Source organism: Lates calcarifer, linkage group LG16_LG22 (genome assembly GCF_001640805.2).
Source record: "Lates calcarifer isolate ASB-BC8 linkage group LG16_LG22, TLL_Latcal_v3, whole genome shotgun sequence".
NCBI classification, from domain to species: Eukaryota; Metazoa; Chordata; class Actinopteri; family Centropomidae; genus Lates; species Lates calcarifer.
Window position 1 is genome coordinate 19,479,107 of NC_066848.1, and position 18,161 is coordinate 19,497,267.

Sequence of the window (18,161 nt, forward strand, 5' to 3'; positions counted from 1 at the left end):
ATGTTAAATAATGTTAAATTCTCATAACAAAAACAAGTGGGCCAACTATTAAGTAAGCAAGTATGTAAGTAAATTTAAGACTTCTGAACTCAAATGGATGGATGAAATTAATAGCTCTGTCTGAATAGTTACTACATTAGTGCATTATACATATGAATGAATTGTCTCATCAAAGTGGACGTGACACTTAGACTAGACAGACTTTATTGATCCTTTGGGATGACTCCCTCAGGGAAACACACACACCTATTAAAACAAAAAGGAGAAGGGTGTTGTGTTCTGTACAGGAAATGTACAAATAAGCATTACACATGCTAAAATTTCAACAATATAGTACAAACAAATCAGTCATGCCTGATGTATTAGCAGGAACTCTACATTTCCCAACTCTTCTAACAAAGAGTTACAGTATGTTAGATATTTGAACCAAACTGCAACAATTTCTATCACCAGCTGCCAAATAAATACCCATCCCCTCACCACTCCCTTTGAAAGCGAGAGTCTGTGGTCATTCAGTTCAGTTTTATGAATCAGTGGGTGGTAAATATTGTTGTAAAGACATTTAGATGATCAGTTGTAATAGTAACTAAAATAAAAGCAGTGAGCGTATATGATTTTACTCAAATACTGTATTAAGGTATTAAAGTACCTTGTCTATGTGGATTTTTGCTACAAGAAAAAAAAGTACATTCAGTTCCACTACTTTGAGAGGAAGTGCTGATATCATCCTGTTATCCTGTCGACATGTTAATCAAGTTACATGACAGGATGCTGTGTCTTTTGCAAACTCTCGGTCATGTGAACTTTTTTCTGCAGCAGTCTAGAGACTATATGCTTCATGCTATATGTTATGGCCCTTGTTAATTCCACTTCTCTCTCTATCTCTCTCTCTCTGTGGCTAAACAGATTTCAGTTCCATTTTATGTAAATTGTGCTGTGCAAGCTCTTGCCCAAGATTGGTAAGATCCTTCGTTGGCCATCCCTCTGCTAGACCGCCTCTGGATTGGCCAGTATAAAATCCAGTGAAGCCTTTACTCATGGCGGCTGTGATTTGAAGTGAGCTGTTCACTTCAGTGGCTCTAGATTGTGGTCAGTCCAAAATGGCCATCATTTTTGACTGCTTGAGCCTTTGTCAGAACTCGCTGTGTGGAGGTTAACGAAACCCACACACCTGATGTTCTTGTAATTGATACTCAGCCACTTTACTTTTACTTTTTACTTTTTATGATACTTCCCCCTTCCCTAGCCAGCTGTAGACCTTCTAGATCTTCTGCCACATTTATATGACTGTTGTTTCTCTCTCTATCTCTCTGTCACTCAGAATCATGTTTGTCTTGACAATTTTGGCAACACATGCACACTCACTCACTCTGGTTTGTTTCATTGTGCCATACTATGTTCTGCTTTTAGTCAGCACTACAGGGATGATTCATTAGGTTTAGGTAAAAACTGCTGTTTAAGTTCAAGTCAAAATGATCATTTATTCCCTATTTTAATAGTCAGGCTAGTTATTGTTGATTGATCAAATTGATCTCACAAGTATTAAAAATTAGTTCAGGCAACAAAACACACACTTAAGTATCTTGGTTTTTGGTAAAATTTGAATCAACAAGTTGTGTCTGAAATCACAGTGAACTTATTTTAAATTACACCAGACCACAATGTTTCACTAACCAAATGTTGTGTGTTCTAAAAGATAAACAGAGATAGGTGTAATATTGCTGTAGCCACTACAAGTCAGTATATTACTGTCATGAAACAAATGGACAATTCCTGTCCATGAAGGTTAAATGAATCAATACATTCAATATTGTGACTGATGAACTGGAAAAAAGGATACTTTTCTGTCAATCTACACACAATCAGTAGTTTACACTGATATGGCTGTCTCAATACATCCATGTGTAGTTACACTCTTGGAGTGTTTATGTGGAAAGTTTGACGTTAATGACTTTGGTGGTTGCCATTATGACAGCAGTGATGATGACATCGTGGCTGCTGTGGACTATTTTCTCAGGGGTTGAGATTATAATTGGCTGGATATTAGCACAGTGAACTTGATGATACTTTTGAAGTGGTACCATAGTTGAGCAGGTGACCACCAAATACAAGTAATAAAGAATACATGAATTACCAGCTAGTGTCTTCCGTCTCTTCATGTAATCTCAGGCTGACTCTGTGATATGGAGATCAGGCCAGGACTCTGTTTTTGTTTCTGAAGATAGTTCTTTGTGAGTTCTTTGTGTGTGTGAGGTGACTAAAACTTCTGCACATTATTTGTATACCATGAGGAAATCAAGATTTGTTATTTTAGATTTTACCTTTATTTTGTTAGGACTGATTACCAGTGCATGTACTATTTCATTTCCAATAATATATATACCATGATATAAGATTTTACCCATATTTCCAAGCCTACACTATAACTATAGCAAGATACCTGTGCTAAATCACACGCTGAAGCTAAGCATGCCTACCATTAAAACACTAAAAATAAAACTGATGTTGAATAAAGATAAACAAAAGTATGTTGTATGGTTTAAAAAAAACAACTGAAAAATACTGCTGTTGTTAGACATTACACTAGTTACAATAACTAGGAAAGAAGAGAACAACTGAATTGAGAGAAAGAAGAAAAATCCCAAAGCTCTCCTTGATTTAAACATGCAGAAAACAGTCAAAATAAAGATTTGAGAATAAGAGAGAGTGGTGGATATAATGACAGTGTAATCATGGTGCTGAATAGCTCAGCTATTAAAAATAATATAAGATTTATTTTATGATTAAAGAGTAATAATGATATACATGAACTTTTAGTTAATAACAAAAACATAAAAAATAATTTCATGTCTTCAACTATTTTCTTTCTTTGTCTGCCTACATGGAGCGACTGTGTATATGTTGTCATCATTCAGTCTCTGTTGACATACTGAATTCATTGCTCTCCATTCTGCAACAACACAGAGAGGCCAAAATCTTGTCTACAGCTCCTTTCCTAATGAAAACATACAGAAACAAGTCTGCAAGAGGACTGAACTGTATTAAAGTAAAAGACACATAATAAAAAGTAACATTAATTCTGGCTTTTTCTACAAGGCCCCAAATGGTGGTAGGCAGGAAAAGCAGAACGTAAGTTAGTAGCACCACAAACAAAACTGCCACAATCCGTCGTTTTTCATCAGAGGGGACACGGCTGGCTGACAGAGCATTAAAGGTCCCAACCAGGACAAATAGAAACAAGGGGAGGGGAAGGAGGAGGAAGACAGCAAAGATGCTTGTCAAAATATGTAAATGAACCTTTAAATAGAAAGGGATGAGGAATACAAGAGGAAGGGTCCAGGTCACAACACAGGTCACAGTAGAGATCTTGATGTTTCTTTTGAAGCGATACCACAGAGGCCAGGCAATGACCAAATACCTGTAATACAACAGACTGTGTTTGAGGAGCATCTGAATTGTATAGGATTATACAGTATATATGCTGTATTCATACTGTACACACACACAGAGAGAGAGAGAGAGAGAGAGAGCGCTACAAACATGGATAGACTGGATAAACTGATAGTTACCTTTCCAGGGCAACACATGCCATGAAGCCCACACTGGCCATCAGACCAAAATAGTACAGAAAAATGAAGATTTCTCTGATCGTCAGATTCTCCGATTTTGTCACTTCAACGATCATGCAGCAGAGTTGAATGAGGTCAGAAATGAGGAGGTTGATGATGTAGATCGGAGCAACGTGATTGGTTCTCACCTGCAGGAAAACATTGGTAAAAATAAACAAAGCCGAGCACATAGATTAAATATTGGCCAAAAAATTAAAAACAAATAAAAAATAATTAGGCCATTACAGTATTTGATGACTGTAACACAAACACGCCTTGTGTAAATCACTTCATCTCCATGATCTTGTTGCTTCCAAGTGTAATATCTGAATTCCATTAGTGAAATTTTGCATGTGTATAAATGATTTGTATTTGTAGAATAAAATAAATAAAATCTGTCATCAAAATGCTAACAGTGTTGAATTACACAAACATGAGAAACAAAAGAAGTGCTTTTGTGAATATCTGTTTACAGAGACAAAGCAGAAAACTCTGCGTGAAACACATCTGTCCTACACTGCGTGTGACACTGAGGTAAGAAATACAAAATTTGACCTTGTCTCTTCACCAGGTCTGATTAGACAATGACAGTCCAATTAGAAAGTCCAGTTAATGGCAGGTGGTTCTGTTGTCTTTGTTTCTGCTGCAAAACCTGAAAGGTTTGGTAGATTTTCAAGCTGGGTGACAGTACTGGCTCTCCATCTCTTACACATAGTTTTCTGCTACAACTATAAACTTTGGTATTAAATCTTTTTTTTACCTATTTTTTTTTAACTATGCCTGCTGAGCTCTCCTCACTTGCAGTCTGCTTCCTGTTGGGCAGTAGCAGGTGCAGTCCAGGAGCTGACTGCATAATGAGTTTTTGTAAATCAGATGCTGAATACAGACAGATTGCCCCTGCAGAATCACTCAAAATGTTTCATTCATTTGTGCAATGCCATATTCTCAGTAAATCTGATAAGAGTTTACATCCATGCCAGCAGCTGCATGAGGTTGTACCCAGGACCAGTGCTTTGAGCTAAATCTTAAAATGCTCATAATGACAATATTACCTTGCTGATGTTTAGCAAGTATTTTTGTCATATTCATTCAGCCTGTTAGCATGCTAACATTGCTGATTAACACCAAACAAAAAGTACAGCTGAGGCCGATGGGAATGTCAGTTTTATAGTCATTCTAGTCTCAACTGTTTGACAAATAAAACAATTTGAACTGCAGATGGAACAAAAGTCAGAGGATCATCAGAGTTATTATGAGTTAGCCTCTGTGCATCACAAGTGTCTGTATCCATTTTTCATGGCATTCCATACAATAGTTGTCAAGACCTTTTACAGAATAACAACCAACCAAACAAACAAAAACACAACCAAACGGTGGCAGTAAAGTAAAAATTGGATGAACAAGACCCAGCCCCCTGACACCTAGCCCCCCAAGCCAGATCAAGATCCTTTTCAGACAGACTTTCCAACAGACACAAGACAGACAGACAGTAAATACATCTCAGTGATACTTTACTCACCAGAGAATAAACACCATGGATGGCTACAAGGGTCAAAGGAAGGCCGATACAAATGATAAAGCATTTCACCACATATACAATGGATTGAGCTTTGTCATTATAGTAGTGGCTGTTGGTGATGTTGGTGGTGTTGGTGGTGTTGATGTTGCTGTCATAATCATAGTAGAAGTCGATGTCGCTTGTGTTCTGTGAGGTGTTGTTATTGTAGAAATTTTCCATTTTTCAATGGGAAATCTGTTGTTTGAGAGATCAGGATATGGAGAGAGAGGAAGTTATTTTTGTTTTTTAAAAATCCAACTCACATTGTTCAGTGATAATACTAAAACTATTAAGTCCAAGATTACAGTACATATATAGTACAGTATAAATCTTTGAGTAATCCCACATTTTTTCACAAACCTATTTAGTCTTCCTCATATTTCTTGAAGAAAAATTCTTAACAGTACCACTATGTTCTTATGTACCGATTACATTTTTTGCTACTTAAATACATTATACTTTGTCTTTTTGCATGTTTTTAGCAATCATTTCAAGTTCTTTATATCTGTGTTTAAGGGAAGAGAGGGGAAAAATGGAAAGTAATCACAATTGTTGGACTGTAGTTTACTGTCCACCTACAGTCTAAAGCTGTCACCATTTTACAATTTCCATATTCATTTTAATTCTTGTTTCCTTTGTCATGTATCAATACATTTACAGGTTATACACAGAATTAAATAGGTAATGCAGCACAAACCTTACCTTTGAAAGCTGGAGGACCACAACCTGAATGTGTTTTCTTTACCAGAGTCTGCTAATGTATGTCTGATGTGTTGAGTCATGACATGAGGGAGGTTCCACACAATCTAATCTTTGCCTCTGAATTCAAGATTGTTGTGTCATTCTTGCTATAACTATGGTGGTGCATGGTTTCTCTGTGCTTGTGTCTTTCAGTGCAAATAATGACACAAATAATGACGTTCAGCAAGTTGAATGAAAGGTTATTTTTTAATGGAGCTTTGAATGCAACCTACAAGTAAGAGAAATTATGTCAGAAAGAGTGAGGGGGTTCCCAAAAGTGCTTAATGATCTGACTTGCAGTTCAGATTATATTGTTTATACTCTGCTCTGAGTATACTGGTGCAATGAAATGAATTTCTAAAATTAAGGACACAAGCATTACACAAATGTTCATTATAAATACAACAACTTATTATTATAGAGCTGTCACCTTTTAGTTTAAGTTTTTTATTAGAACTGTGTGATGATTTCCATCAAGGTAACCTGGGGGTTTATGTAAAATGAAACAATGTAAGGATTATTCAACACTCAGGAGAATTAATAATAATATTAATTAATAATAAATAAGACATTAAATAGGAATAAAACTAGCATTTCCAGTCCATACACGCCAAACCATACAACCACTTTGCAGTTCCAAGTTGCCATCTTGTGGCCAAACATAAAACCCTCTGTGAAGCCTCCTATAAATGGACCCACTGACAGTTGATAAATCATATCACTGATGTTGTGTTGCTGTACCACTGCCCTTCTAGTTAGTCAACAGCGGGCCAGTTAAACATGCAGACATGTGAAATCTGTCTACAGGCAAAAATAAATTCATCATATATATTATTAAGTTTTATGTTTTTAAAAATGCTCTGTTGTTTCCTATAAGAGCTGATCTTTGTTGGAAATTGCCAGGGTGTGAAAAGCAGTATTAAGTGGGGTAAAAATGTCATCATATATTGGGTGCATCAAATACATTTCAGACTTTTTTTTCCCTTGTCAAATAACTTCTGTCACTGACATACTTTTTTTATATGTTTTTTAGTCCAAATTAACCTCTTCATAAGTTTATATTTTGTATGAGATACACTTATACGCTGATTTATTTTAGACATCAAGGTTAAAGTCTTGAAACCCAGAGCCTTGCACGTCTGAACCCAACAAGAGTTTTTGAATAATGGAGCTGTGGCTGTGGTCAGCCCAAGTGTTGTCCAATTTGTTTTCAAAATAGTGTTTGGCTGCACAGGTCTTTCAAGAAAAACTAAACCCATAAAAGAACATCAAGTAAAACAATCACTAATAGATCAATGAATGGACACATAACACACAACAACTTGAACATTATTTTTCAATATTCATAGTTATTTCACTAATATACTTTGACATGACTTTGTTTTTCATGTATTGCTTTCAAAGGTATAGTGTATATTGTCTATTTTGCATGGTGATCCAGATTGTTGTGTGGCCAAATAAAATAATTGACACAATTACTAAATTGGAAGCTAAAGAAAAAGAGTGAAAACATTAAATAAAAAAGAGAATTATTACAATTTATAAATGATTCTCAGTGATAGACTAATAAAGTCTCATAAAAAAAAATATTATGATTTATTAATTGAGACACTCATTATTAATTAAGATACTCATACTTTCTGAGATGCAACCTGTCACACAATCACTTTCTCCTCATTTCCACTCCAAAATCAATATCAAAGTAAGCTAATGGCTTAAAGGACCAGTGTGTAGGATTTAGTGGCATCTAGTGGTGAGAATGTAGACTGCAACTCAATACCTGTACCCTTGCCTCTCCCTGGCCAGTCGTGTCAGAGAGTCCACAGTGTCTTAGGTGACAAAATGGCATCAACTACCACATCAACTAGTCAGTCAAGTGAACTAATTTATATAGCTATATGGAGGTTTGTTATACTGTAAAACTGTAGGTAATAGATGAGATGTATTCTCTCCTTTCTTTCTTGTTACCTTCTTCGTCATACCACCTTCAGTGTCACTATAAAAGCACAAAAGTCACTGTTTTGTTTTGGTTTGCTTGTTCTGGGCTACTGTGGAAACATGACAGTTCAACATTGTGGACTCCATGGAAGAGGAAATGTGCCCTGTGAAGAAATAAATGGCTTATTTCTTCAAGAGAAAGAGAAATGTAAACACAATGATGATTACTTTTAGGTGATTATACACTAATAAAAACATTATGTTCATTACATTCTATTTTTGCTAATAGATCCCTGTAAATGTTACACACTGGTCCTTTAATGGACTGAATGTTAATTCAACCTAATGACTGAATGAGTTGTAGATGTTGTTGCACAGAAAATTAGATAATAAACTAATAGTAACAAAAGTAAAAGCTGTGATTTTGTGATAAAGACAAAGAAAAACAAAATGTATTTATAATAGCCCACATTGTTAATGTGGCCTATAACTCTTTGCTACATGAAAAAAAAAAAAGTTTAAGTACATTCAGTTTCAGGACTTTAAGAGGAAGTGCTGATATCCTGACATTGACTCGTTTATCAAGTTATGTAACAGGATGTTGTATCTTCAGCAAGTCATGTGAAATATGAAATAGTCTGCAGTAGAGACGGCATTTAACATTTTGCATTAACGTTACATTTTTAATGGTAAAATATACTGGAGTAAATAGGAGGAAATAGTTCATTCGTTAGCTGGAAACTATTTTTACCTGTGGATTGATCCACAACTGGGGCTGCAGGAACATGTATGGGGGATATGATCAAATAAATTATAGTGTGTGTGTGTTCATGGAAAAGATGGAACGTATCACCCAGTGTAGCAGTGTGTCTCACTGATGTGTATTGTAGTTTTCTATGTCACAGAGGAATACAATATTTCAGACTTTGTGTTCACAGACAATAATTGTTACTAAGATCAATTTGCTGGGGTTTCAGGCTGAACATGGTATTTGTTGACAGGGCTAATCATCTTTGGAGGATGAATCAGCATAAATCATCCTTGGGGAACCTTAAATATCAAAAAAAAAAAAAAAAAATCATGAAAATCAAACATCACTGGTCGTTTATTTACACCTACATTGTCAAGATTTTAGTTTTTGTTCAAAGGGCATTTCATGTTTTCTCAGAACTTCCATAAAGAGGAAAACTGGGGTTACCAACTACTTTGTGTGGCATAACACAACACAGGTAAGATCTGATCAGACTGTGAAACATGGATTGGTTTAATCTAAGGAAACAGTGGTGTGAATTTTAGTGTTGTTACAGTGGTTTAAAAAAAAAAGGCATAGAAACTAGTCATGCTTTACAATTTCACAATTGAAATTATCTCACAGTGACAATCAAGAAGGAAGTTTAATTTTTTTTTTTTTCCTGTTCCATGCTCCAGTTATATGTCATGATGACCCGTTGGAAGCACTGACTGTAATGTACTTACTGTATTACTGGGCCTGGTTTTGGTGATTTGCATTTAAATGATTTACAATTAAATTATATATTTTGAATCTGTTACATATTACAAGACTGCAAATGTTGCTCCACTTCATTTGTATAACAATAAGAATGAAATATAGTTTTCAGTTTACAGCCAGATCATACAGATCATTGAGTATTAGCAAAAATATAAAACCAAATATTCTCATGTAGCGCCTTCACTTTCCTTAAAAATGAATAAATAAAAAGAAAAAGTTTGATTTATTTTCACATCCTGTTTTCTTTGCGATATGAAGCTTAGCGGAAGTTCAGTTAGAAAGACTTTCTCCCCTATTGTCTCTTTAAATCTGTCGCTTCATTCCCTCACTGATCCGCGCACTCCCCTGCTCTCAGCCAATCACAACCAAGCACGCTCGCCTCTCGAGCAATCACTGGTTAGCTGTCAAAGTTTAAAATGTTCTCTCTCCCTGCTGTCATTCAGCTGTCTTTCAGCAATGAAACCGCACGACCCACCTCCACCCCTGCACCACCCATCTGCGGACACCTCGCACCGTCTTCTACCCCTAGATCGAGTCCCCTCCACAAAGACCTCCCCAACTTCAGGTCCATCCTCCACCACCACCACCAGGTCTAGGCTCCGGGGGGAAGTTCTCGGCCTGCGGAAGCCTCAGCCAGGCTTGCCAGCTGTCCAAGGCGATCCTCTTCCTGCTGGGGTCTAATCGCCAAAAAATGTGTGTCTGTGTAGTATAGGGATGTTCTGTCCAGATACTTCAGCTTCCTCCCACAATCCAGAGACATGCATGTTAGGTTAATTGGTGACTCCAAATTGCCCGTAGGTGTGATTGTGAGAGTGAGTGGTTGTTAGTCTATATATGTCACTGACCTGGACTGACCTATTTATTTATGTTTGTTTGCTGTGAAATAATACAACCAAAAGAGAAAGAGGGATGCAGGTAGTCTGCAGTGAGTGCAAGGATATTACACACATAACAATAAAGCTGTTTATAAGAAGTGGTATAATTTTGCCTTGCTGGCTATTACAGCATTATCCATGTTATCCATGTTCCTGCATTCTTCTCACCACTAAATTGTACATGGGAAAATCCAGTCTGACTGCACTATTAGAGCTCAAGGGAGCTACTGTAGATCAGCTGACGACCTTCCACCATTAGATCCTCTGCCACATTAATATGACTATTGGTTTTCTCTCTTTCCTTCAACATCCATTTTTTTGAGAACTTTAGCAACACATGCACACCAGCACACTTACTCAACTTCAGTATGCAACACTCTGTTCTGCTTTTAGTGAGCAGTACAGGGATGATTACTGCATATAGGGTAAAAACTACTGTTTAGGTTCAAATCAAAATGATCATTTGCTTAATATTCTAATAATTACACTAGCTGTTACTAAATTGATCTCACAGATATTAAAAACGTGTCATTCTGTGAACATTTAGGGCCTTAGTGTTCAGTTTCCGGTAGGGATGTACCTGAATTTAAATACACTATTTGGTAAAGAACAAATAATGTAATGGAAACAAATACTGATTCTATTTTTAACACCACCGTGTCACCAAAGGGATAGCCCCATATAAAAGTGCCAACACATTTAAAGTTTTCATGTTATCAAAATCTAAATATTATATTGTTCTAACATTATAAGTTGTATAAATATCTTATTAAAACATGAAACCTATCTCGTTAAAACAATAAAATTTTCACGTTAAAATGTGATAAATTTTTCTGTTGAGGCAGCAATGTATTTCTGTGACTGACTGGTCAGTGTCCCTCAACTAATTTAGGGAGGGCAGTGGTGTGTTTCAGATAATTTTCCACCTATCCAAACTTAGTTTGGTCAGGGGACCCCCCCCCCCCCAGAAAAAAAAAAACAAAAAAAAACAAAACAAAACAAACAAACAAAAAATTTTAAAACCAGAAAAAAACTTGATGTATTATTGATGTGTAAGTAATTGGTAACACATACATTCTAACTTCTATTGAAGGATATCCCTCTGTAAATTTTACTGTAAATTGTTTCTATTTCAATGCAAAACAGAATCTTGTGATTTATAAAACATTTTATTTCAGTTTCTGAGTGTTTCCTCTAGTTAATGGTGGGTGTTGGTGTGGTTCAAGCAGTTCATAATTGAATATATGCTTTTGATGCTTTGAAGGCACAACAATTGCATTGGCAATGAAAATTTGGTTAGAATTTTACATAACTAACTGTATAAACCACACCCACGTCCAGTTTTCTATTCGAATACAGATACAGATAATTTTGTTGGCTGAACAGATACAGACATACATAATCTCTGTATACCTGTAGTTCCCAGTATTTATAATGAACTACTAGTTCTTTGAATACATTACACTCTTACACCTCAGAGACATATCTGGTGTAATATGCTGAAACACAGTCACTTTAGGTTTTACCTCTTTCTCTAGTCCCTGTTAGAGGGACTTAAAGTTTCACCGATGGAGAACACATAAAGTACCTCAAGATAAAACTTCAATGCTGAAGACATATTTTAAATCAATAGATATCAGAAATGGAATATAAGAGCAACTGGCATCTTTTTTTTTTTTTACGGTTCAGCCAAAGAAACTCTCATTGTTTTAATAAAGACACTCCCAAGCCATCACATATGGATGCTTGGTCAGGACCCCTTGGTGTCACATTTTAAAGCACTAGGTACCCCTTTAGCTTAATTTTTGATACAGCCCCTCTCCTGACAGTTCCTGTAATAGTCGCCAAATGTAATCTATTGATTTTGTGTACGTGGACAATGACAGTGAACACAACTTTTAAACTAATGTATTTCACTTGTGGGTGTACTCCGCTTCTTGCACAATGTCTGTTGGCATTGGCTCTTTGATGAACTGGCTGTCAGGAAAGAAATCAAAAATACGACTCCATCTACACAAAATTAATGGATTACATTTTGTGATTATTTCACAGCCTGCCATGAGACTGGGTTGTCTAATGGGGCTAAAATTACATGTTCATACAACTAAATTAGCACTGCTTAGCACTAAAACTGACTTGACACTATGTTGTTTATCATTTATACAAAAGAATTACAACAAAACCCCAAAACATGATTAATTAATTAGTTAATAAATAAACATCAAAATAACACCACATTTACATGTCTTGAAGGTGTCACAGTGCACCACAGCAGGTGAACCTACAGTTACATGTCTTGATGGAAATCATACCAGTGGATGACTGTATCTGTCTCTATTTGCATTTATGTCTTCTTTTTTCTTTCTGCGTCTGTCTACATGGAGGTACTGTGTATATGTTGTCATCATTCAGTCATTGTTGATCTGCTGATATCATTGCTCTCCATTGTGCAACAACACAGAGAGGCCAAAATCTTATCTACAGCTCCTTTCCTAATGAAAACATAGAGAAACAAGTCTGCAAGAGGACTGAACTTTATAAAAGTGAAAGATAGATCAATTAAGGTATCATTATAGCTGTGTTCTTCAGCAAGGCCCCAGATGATGCTGGGCAGGAATAGAAGCACATAGGTAATTAGTACTACAACCAAAACTGCTATGATCCGTCGTTTTTCATCAGAGGGGACACGGCTGGCTGACAGAGCTTTAAGGGTCCCACCCAGGACAAATATGAACAAGGGGAGGGGAAGGAGGAAGAAGACAGCCCAGATGATTTTCAAAATGTCATAATCAACATCGTAAATTAAAGGGAGGAGAAATACAAGAGGCAGAGCCCAGACCATGACACAGACCGCTATAGGGATCTTAATTGTTCGATGGAAGCGGTACCACAGCGGACAGGCGATGACCAAATACCTGTAATACAACAGACACATAGATAGACTTTGTAGAGCATCTGAATTATGTAGCACACACACACACTGTACATTTGAATATATTTGCATAAAAAGCAGTCAGACACAAAATAACTATAAACCTACTGGATAGACTGATAGTTACCTTTCCAGGGCGACACACACCATGAAGCCAACACTGGCCATCAGACCAAAATAGTAAATAGAAAAGAAGGCTTCATTAATCTTCCAATCCTCAGGTTCTGCCACTTCAACGATCATGCAGCAGAACTGAATGAGGTCAGAAATGAGGAGGTTGATGACGTAGATCGGAGCAACATGATCGTTTCTCACCTGCAGGAAAACATTGGTGAAAGTAAACAAAGCAGTTGTAAACATGTTCTGAGCCGATTACATGTCAGAGCCATTTATGCAATTTTAATCAAACTCTCATTGACACCATTGGAAATATCAGAGATGATGCACTGGCCAGTCTCTGTCATATCAAGACTAAGGGTTTTGAGTTTGTTAAGTGATGTTCACAAATTATTCCAAAGTTTATTGTATATCAGCTCTTGTTAACCTGGGAGTAACTCTGTTTTGCATGTGTATAAAGGATTTGTATTTGTAAAAGAAAGAGACTGTGAATAAAATCAGATCAGTGAACAAATGACATCAGTCTTCAGGTAACACAAAAACAAAAAGGAAAAGTGATGTGATTTTGTGAACATGTGTAGAAATACAAAGCATAAAACTCAGAACTTAGGTATAAAACTTAACCACAGTGTGTGTGACATTGAAGTCATGTGTGAAAATTTTGTCCTGGTCTAGGTGAGTTGCTTTCTCATTACTATTCAAGATCATGGTCTTTCACTTTGAAAACATTATTCCTTTATTTCATGCTCTGATTTTGTAATGCCTCTCCCCTCTCTGTCAAATAGTCCTTGCTCAAGCACAAAACCTCAAGCCTAAAACTTTTTGTCTACCCTCACATATATAGTCGCTTGCACAAATGTTATGCGCTCCAGGATATTTGCATCCCAGAGCACCCAGCTGATCTGTTGTTACAAGTACATCACAAATAACTGTATAGTTTTTCATGGCATTCCAACCAATAGTAAGAAAAAAAAAAAAAAAAACAAAAAAACGCAACCACATGGTAAAAAAATGGGACAAATAAGGTCAGTTGGCTTCATCCTCTGGGGGCCATACATTTCTACAGAATTTATGAAAAAATGCTGTACAAATTGTCCAGCTTGACAGATTTCATTAAGCTGTAACTAAATAGTATTATTAATCTCAACAGTTGAGGAGAAGGCCATAGTGGAGTAACACATGCTGCATGTGTTTAGGGTCCTGTTAACCTCAGAAGACTTCTGGCAGCTGTGGGGACATTTAATTTGGATTATGGAGTAAATTATCCCTTTGTCTCAGAGCCCTGACACCTAGCCCCCACAGCCAGATCAAGATCCTTTTAAGACAGACCATACAACAGACACAAGACAGACAGACAATAAATAACTCTCAGTTATTCTGTACTCACCAGAGAATAAACACCATGGATGGCCACAAGGGTCAAAGGAAGGCCGATACCAATGATAATACATGTCAATACATCTATGACGAATCCAATTTTGCCATAATCGTCAGAGTCATCAGTGGCGCTGTTATTGTAATCATGATAGAAGTTGTCATGGCTTGTGTCCTGAGAGAAGTTCATATAGTAGAAATCTTCCATTCTTCAGCGTGAAACCTGTTGTTTGAGAGATCATGTTATTGAAAGGGAGCAAGTCACCTTAATATCTAGCTTACACGGTGCAGTGATAATATTAAAACTGTGAAGTGCAAGTTCACATAAATACAGTACACCTATAGTACAGCATATAAATCTATGAGTAATTCAGCATTTTAGCACAAATGTGTTTTGTTTAAATACATTTTGTGCTATTCAATATACATTATACTCTTTTTGCATGTTTTTTGTTGTTTTAGTTTTATTTAATTCAGCAGTTAGTTATACTTGTGTTTAGGACGAGAGGGGAAAAACAGAGCATAAAAGCAACTGGCTGTGGTATACATATATAGCTGTACAGCAACAGTCCAAAGCTGTCTCCTTGTCACAGTTTGCATATTCATTTGCATTAATTTCCCTTATTATGTGTCAATACATTTACAGGTTATACATAAAATGAGATAAGTAACTCAATGCAGACCTTACCTTTGAAAGCTGAAAGAATACAACTTGAATGTGTTTTCGTTTCGAAAGTCTACCTAAGTTTGTCCAATGTAGCATGTCATGACATGAGGGAGGTTCCTAATCTAATCTAATCAGGAAGACAGGAGCGGTTTTCTGTTTAACTCAAGATTGTTGTGTCACTCTTGCTATGACTAGGCTGGGGCATCGTTTCTCTTTGACTGTGACTTCCTCTAGTATTTGTACCACAAATGCACATTACCCCTTTTTTTGGTTACAAAAGTTAACCCAAAACATATTATTAAATGGTTCCCTGAATGCAACCTGCAAATAAGAGAAATGATGTCAGTAAAGTGTGGGATAATCAGGTGACCAAAGGTGCATGACCATCTGACAAGCAGTTCAGATTATAGCAGCATTCTGGTACCATGAGATGAATTTACTGGAACATTGTTTGTTATAAATGCAACAACATATTATAGACGTCTTACCTGCAAAGTCAGTGCATTTATAGTCAAATGCACTTTTATTCATGTTCAACAAATATCTGAAAAAAAAAACCAAAACAAACATCTATATATGTCTCAACTGGATCTAGAATAGGGATATAAATGAAGTGGCCCTGTGATATTTGTCCTTACAATGTTTGCAAAGGCTTTTAAAGACACGAAGACCTGAAAACAAGTTTGCAAGCACAGTGGAATTGATGTATAGTCATCTTACAGGTGTGTCCCATAATACTGATTACAATCCTACATGTTTGCAGCTGTGGGGAAAAGAGATGCAGAGCAGAGGTGCAATCATGTTACAGAGCTTATCATTTTCTGTTGTCCTGTTCCATGCTCCAAGTATACAGTACGTCATGCTGCCATTTTACTGTGTGACTGCCCGTGGCCATGTAAAAATGTATGAGGCCTGTTGAGAGAGAGAGAGACAGAGCTGGGCTGGGCTTTTATCCTCTGGGAACAGCTAGTCCAGGTGCTCCAAATTGAACTGGCTGCACCAACCATGGCTTTCTATTACATTTGAAAACAATCACACCTTCCATTTAAATATGAATAACATATTAACTGCAATAACAAGGAGAAAACTGAACAACATGACTTCTTTATTTTTCTTTTGCGCACTTTAAGCACAGGAGACAACAAATACAGTTTGTAGTCACATCTCTCTTGCAAATGAGATCTTGATCTTATTAAGATTACAAAGGTCATATGTAAAAGAAGAAGAAATGGGGGGGGCATAAGGATTATACAAACATCAGTGGAGATAAGGAACAATCAGGGGATAAAATATATAAAATCTAATTAAAATATAAACATTTCGGTGTTAGTGGCAGTGTTGTGAGCACCTTCTTGTTACTTGATGATTTGACTGAAACTTCCAAAGTTCAGAAAACCCAAAAATCTATTATTTTCATGTAGTTTCTGATTTACATGTGTTATCATGTTAATTGTTAATACTTACATAGTGTTCATAGAAGTATCTCTTTTTCTTTTTACATGAAACTGGTTATTTACATACTCTCATCATTCACAGCAATTATATGACATTATTTTGCTCTGTCTCCAACTTGCAACAACACACGGAGGCCAGCAGCTTTTCAAAAGCCCCTTTTCTCATGAAGACATACAGAACCAAGTCTGCAAGAGGACTGAACTGGATGATGGTTAAAGACAAGCTGTTGAGGACAGCATCATCTCTGGCTTCTTCTGCCAAGAGCCAAATGATTGTCGGGAGGAACAATGTCTAATTAAACAACACCAGAATCAAAGCTCCAACTATTGTGCGTTTTTCCTCAGAAGGGAGCGAGATGGCAGCAGGCAGTGACGTGAAGGGAGGGAAGGGGAGGAGGAGGAAGATGGAGAAGAGGAGGAATGGGCTCAAGAAATCCGGTGCCAGATTGATAAGAATGAAATAGATAAACAGAAAGGCCCAGACTACAACACACACCACAGCAGAGGACTTGATACTTCGTTTGAAACGGTACCAGAGTGGACAGGCGACAACCAGATATCTGTAACATAAGATAAATACATAGATAATTTACATACCATCATATATGGTATACTCCTGAGATATGATAATAAGATACATGCAGGTACACTCATAATAAAAAGATTACCTTTGCATAGCAACACACACCTTGAAGCCAACACTGGCCATCAGACTAGTGTCATAAATGTAGTGAGAGACATAGAAGATCAGAAAATCCTCAGGCTCAGTCACCCAAACAATCATGCAGCAGAGCTGAATGATGTCAGAGATGAGGAGGTTGATGATGTAAACAATAACAACAACATTATCATTTCTCACCTGCAGGAGAACATTGGTCAAAAAGAGAGATTAAATTCTAATCATGAGGTGAGACATTCATGTAAATTTTGCCATGTCAACGTGTCCTCCCAACACACTCCCTGACTCCTGCTTTTCCCCAAAGACATCCGTCATAACGTACACACCAGAGAATACAGAGCATAGATGGCCATTATGGTCAAAGGAATGCCGATGCAGATGACGATCCACATTGTCACATATGAGATGGTTGAGATTTCTGATTCCATTTGGTCGTAATTATAGCTGTTGTTCTGTGAAGCTGTGTTGTTGTAGACATCCTCCATTCCTCAGAGTTAAATCTGTAGTTTGGGGCAAAAGATCATGGAAAAGCAAAGAGAGTTTCATGGTCTCCTCAACATCACCATTACACTTGTTGTGAAGTGGTTTTTGAGTTCACAGACAGTACACACAGAGGAGCAGTAACCTCTGAACAGGTTTTATCTTGATATTCTAATGGAGGTTTTTTCATAGAGGTAATTCACCACAATTAGAATGAAAGCATTATAA

The 18,161-nt window shown here is 36.8% G+C and overlaps 2 protein-coding genes across 2 annotated transcripts; both read right to left on the reverse strand.

Moving 5' to 3' along the window:
* Positions 1 to 2,117: 2,117 nt before the first annotated feature.
* On the reverse strand, positions 2,118 to 5,965 carry LOC108872902 (proteinase-activated receptor 2). The gene is made up of 4 exons (XM_018660811.2): positions 5,869 to 5,965; positions 5,128 to 5,361; positions 3,570 to 3,757; positions 2,118 to 3,418 (listed from the first exon to the last, which is right to left on the reverse strand). The coding sequence occupies exons 2-4, from the start codon at positions 5,344 to 5,346 to the stop codon at positions 2,908 to 2,910; spliced, it is 918 nt and encodes a 305-aa protein (XP_018516327.1). The 5' UTR covers positions 5,347 to 5,361; positions 5,869 to 5,965; the 3' UTR covers positions 2,118 to 2,907.
* Positions 5,966 to 11,397: 5,432 nt separating this feature from the next.
* On the reverse strand, positions 11,398 to 15,444 carry LOC108872858 (G-protein coupled receptor 4-like). The gene is made up of 4 exons (XM_051076764.1): positions 15,342 to 15,444; positions 14,667 to 14,876; positions 13,290 to 13,477; positions 11,398 to 13,145 (listed from the first exon to the last, which is right to left on the reverse strand). The coding sequence occupies exons 2-4, from the start codon at positions 14,859 to 14,861 to the stop codon at positions 12,635 to 12,637; spliced, it is 894 nt and encodes a 297-aa protein (XP_050932721.1). The 5' UTR covers positions 14,862 to 14,876; positions 15,342 to 15,444; the 3' UTR covers positions 11,398 to 12,634.
* Between the last annotated feature and the right edge of the window lie 2,717 nt (positions 15,445 to 18,161).

What these genes read in the sequence shown, in the direction of transcription:
- LOC108872902 (XM_018660811.2), bottom strand. Translation starts at nt 5,346, where the DNA reads ATGGAAAATTTCTACAATAACAACACCTCACAGAACACAAGCGACATC. An exon ending in TCCATGGTGTTTATTCTCTG is followed by an intron (nt 3,758 to 5,127) that starts GTGAGTAAAGTA and finishes GTTTTCCTGCAG; the next exon opens with GTGAGAACCAATCACGTTGC. An exon ending in GCATGTGTTGCCCTGGAAAG is followed by an intron (nt 3,419 to 3,569) that starts GTAACTATCAGT and finishes GTTGTATTACAG; the next exon opens with GTATTTGGTCATTGCCTGGC.
- LOC108872858 (XM_051076764.1), bottom strand. Translation starts at nt 14,861, where the DNA reads ATGGAAGATTTCTACTATATGAACTTCTCTCAGGACACAAGCCATGAC. An exon ending in TCCATGGTGTTTATTCTCTG is followed by an intron (nt 13,478 to 14,666) that starts GTGAGTACAGAA and finishes GTTTTCCTGCAG; the next exon opens with GTGAGAAACGATCATGTTGC. An exon ending in GTGTGTGTCGCCCTGGAAAG is followed by an intron (nt 13,146 to 13,289) that starts GTAACTATCAGT and finishes GTTGTATTACAG; the next exon opens with GTATTTGGTCATCGCCTGTC.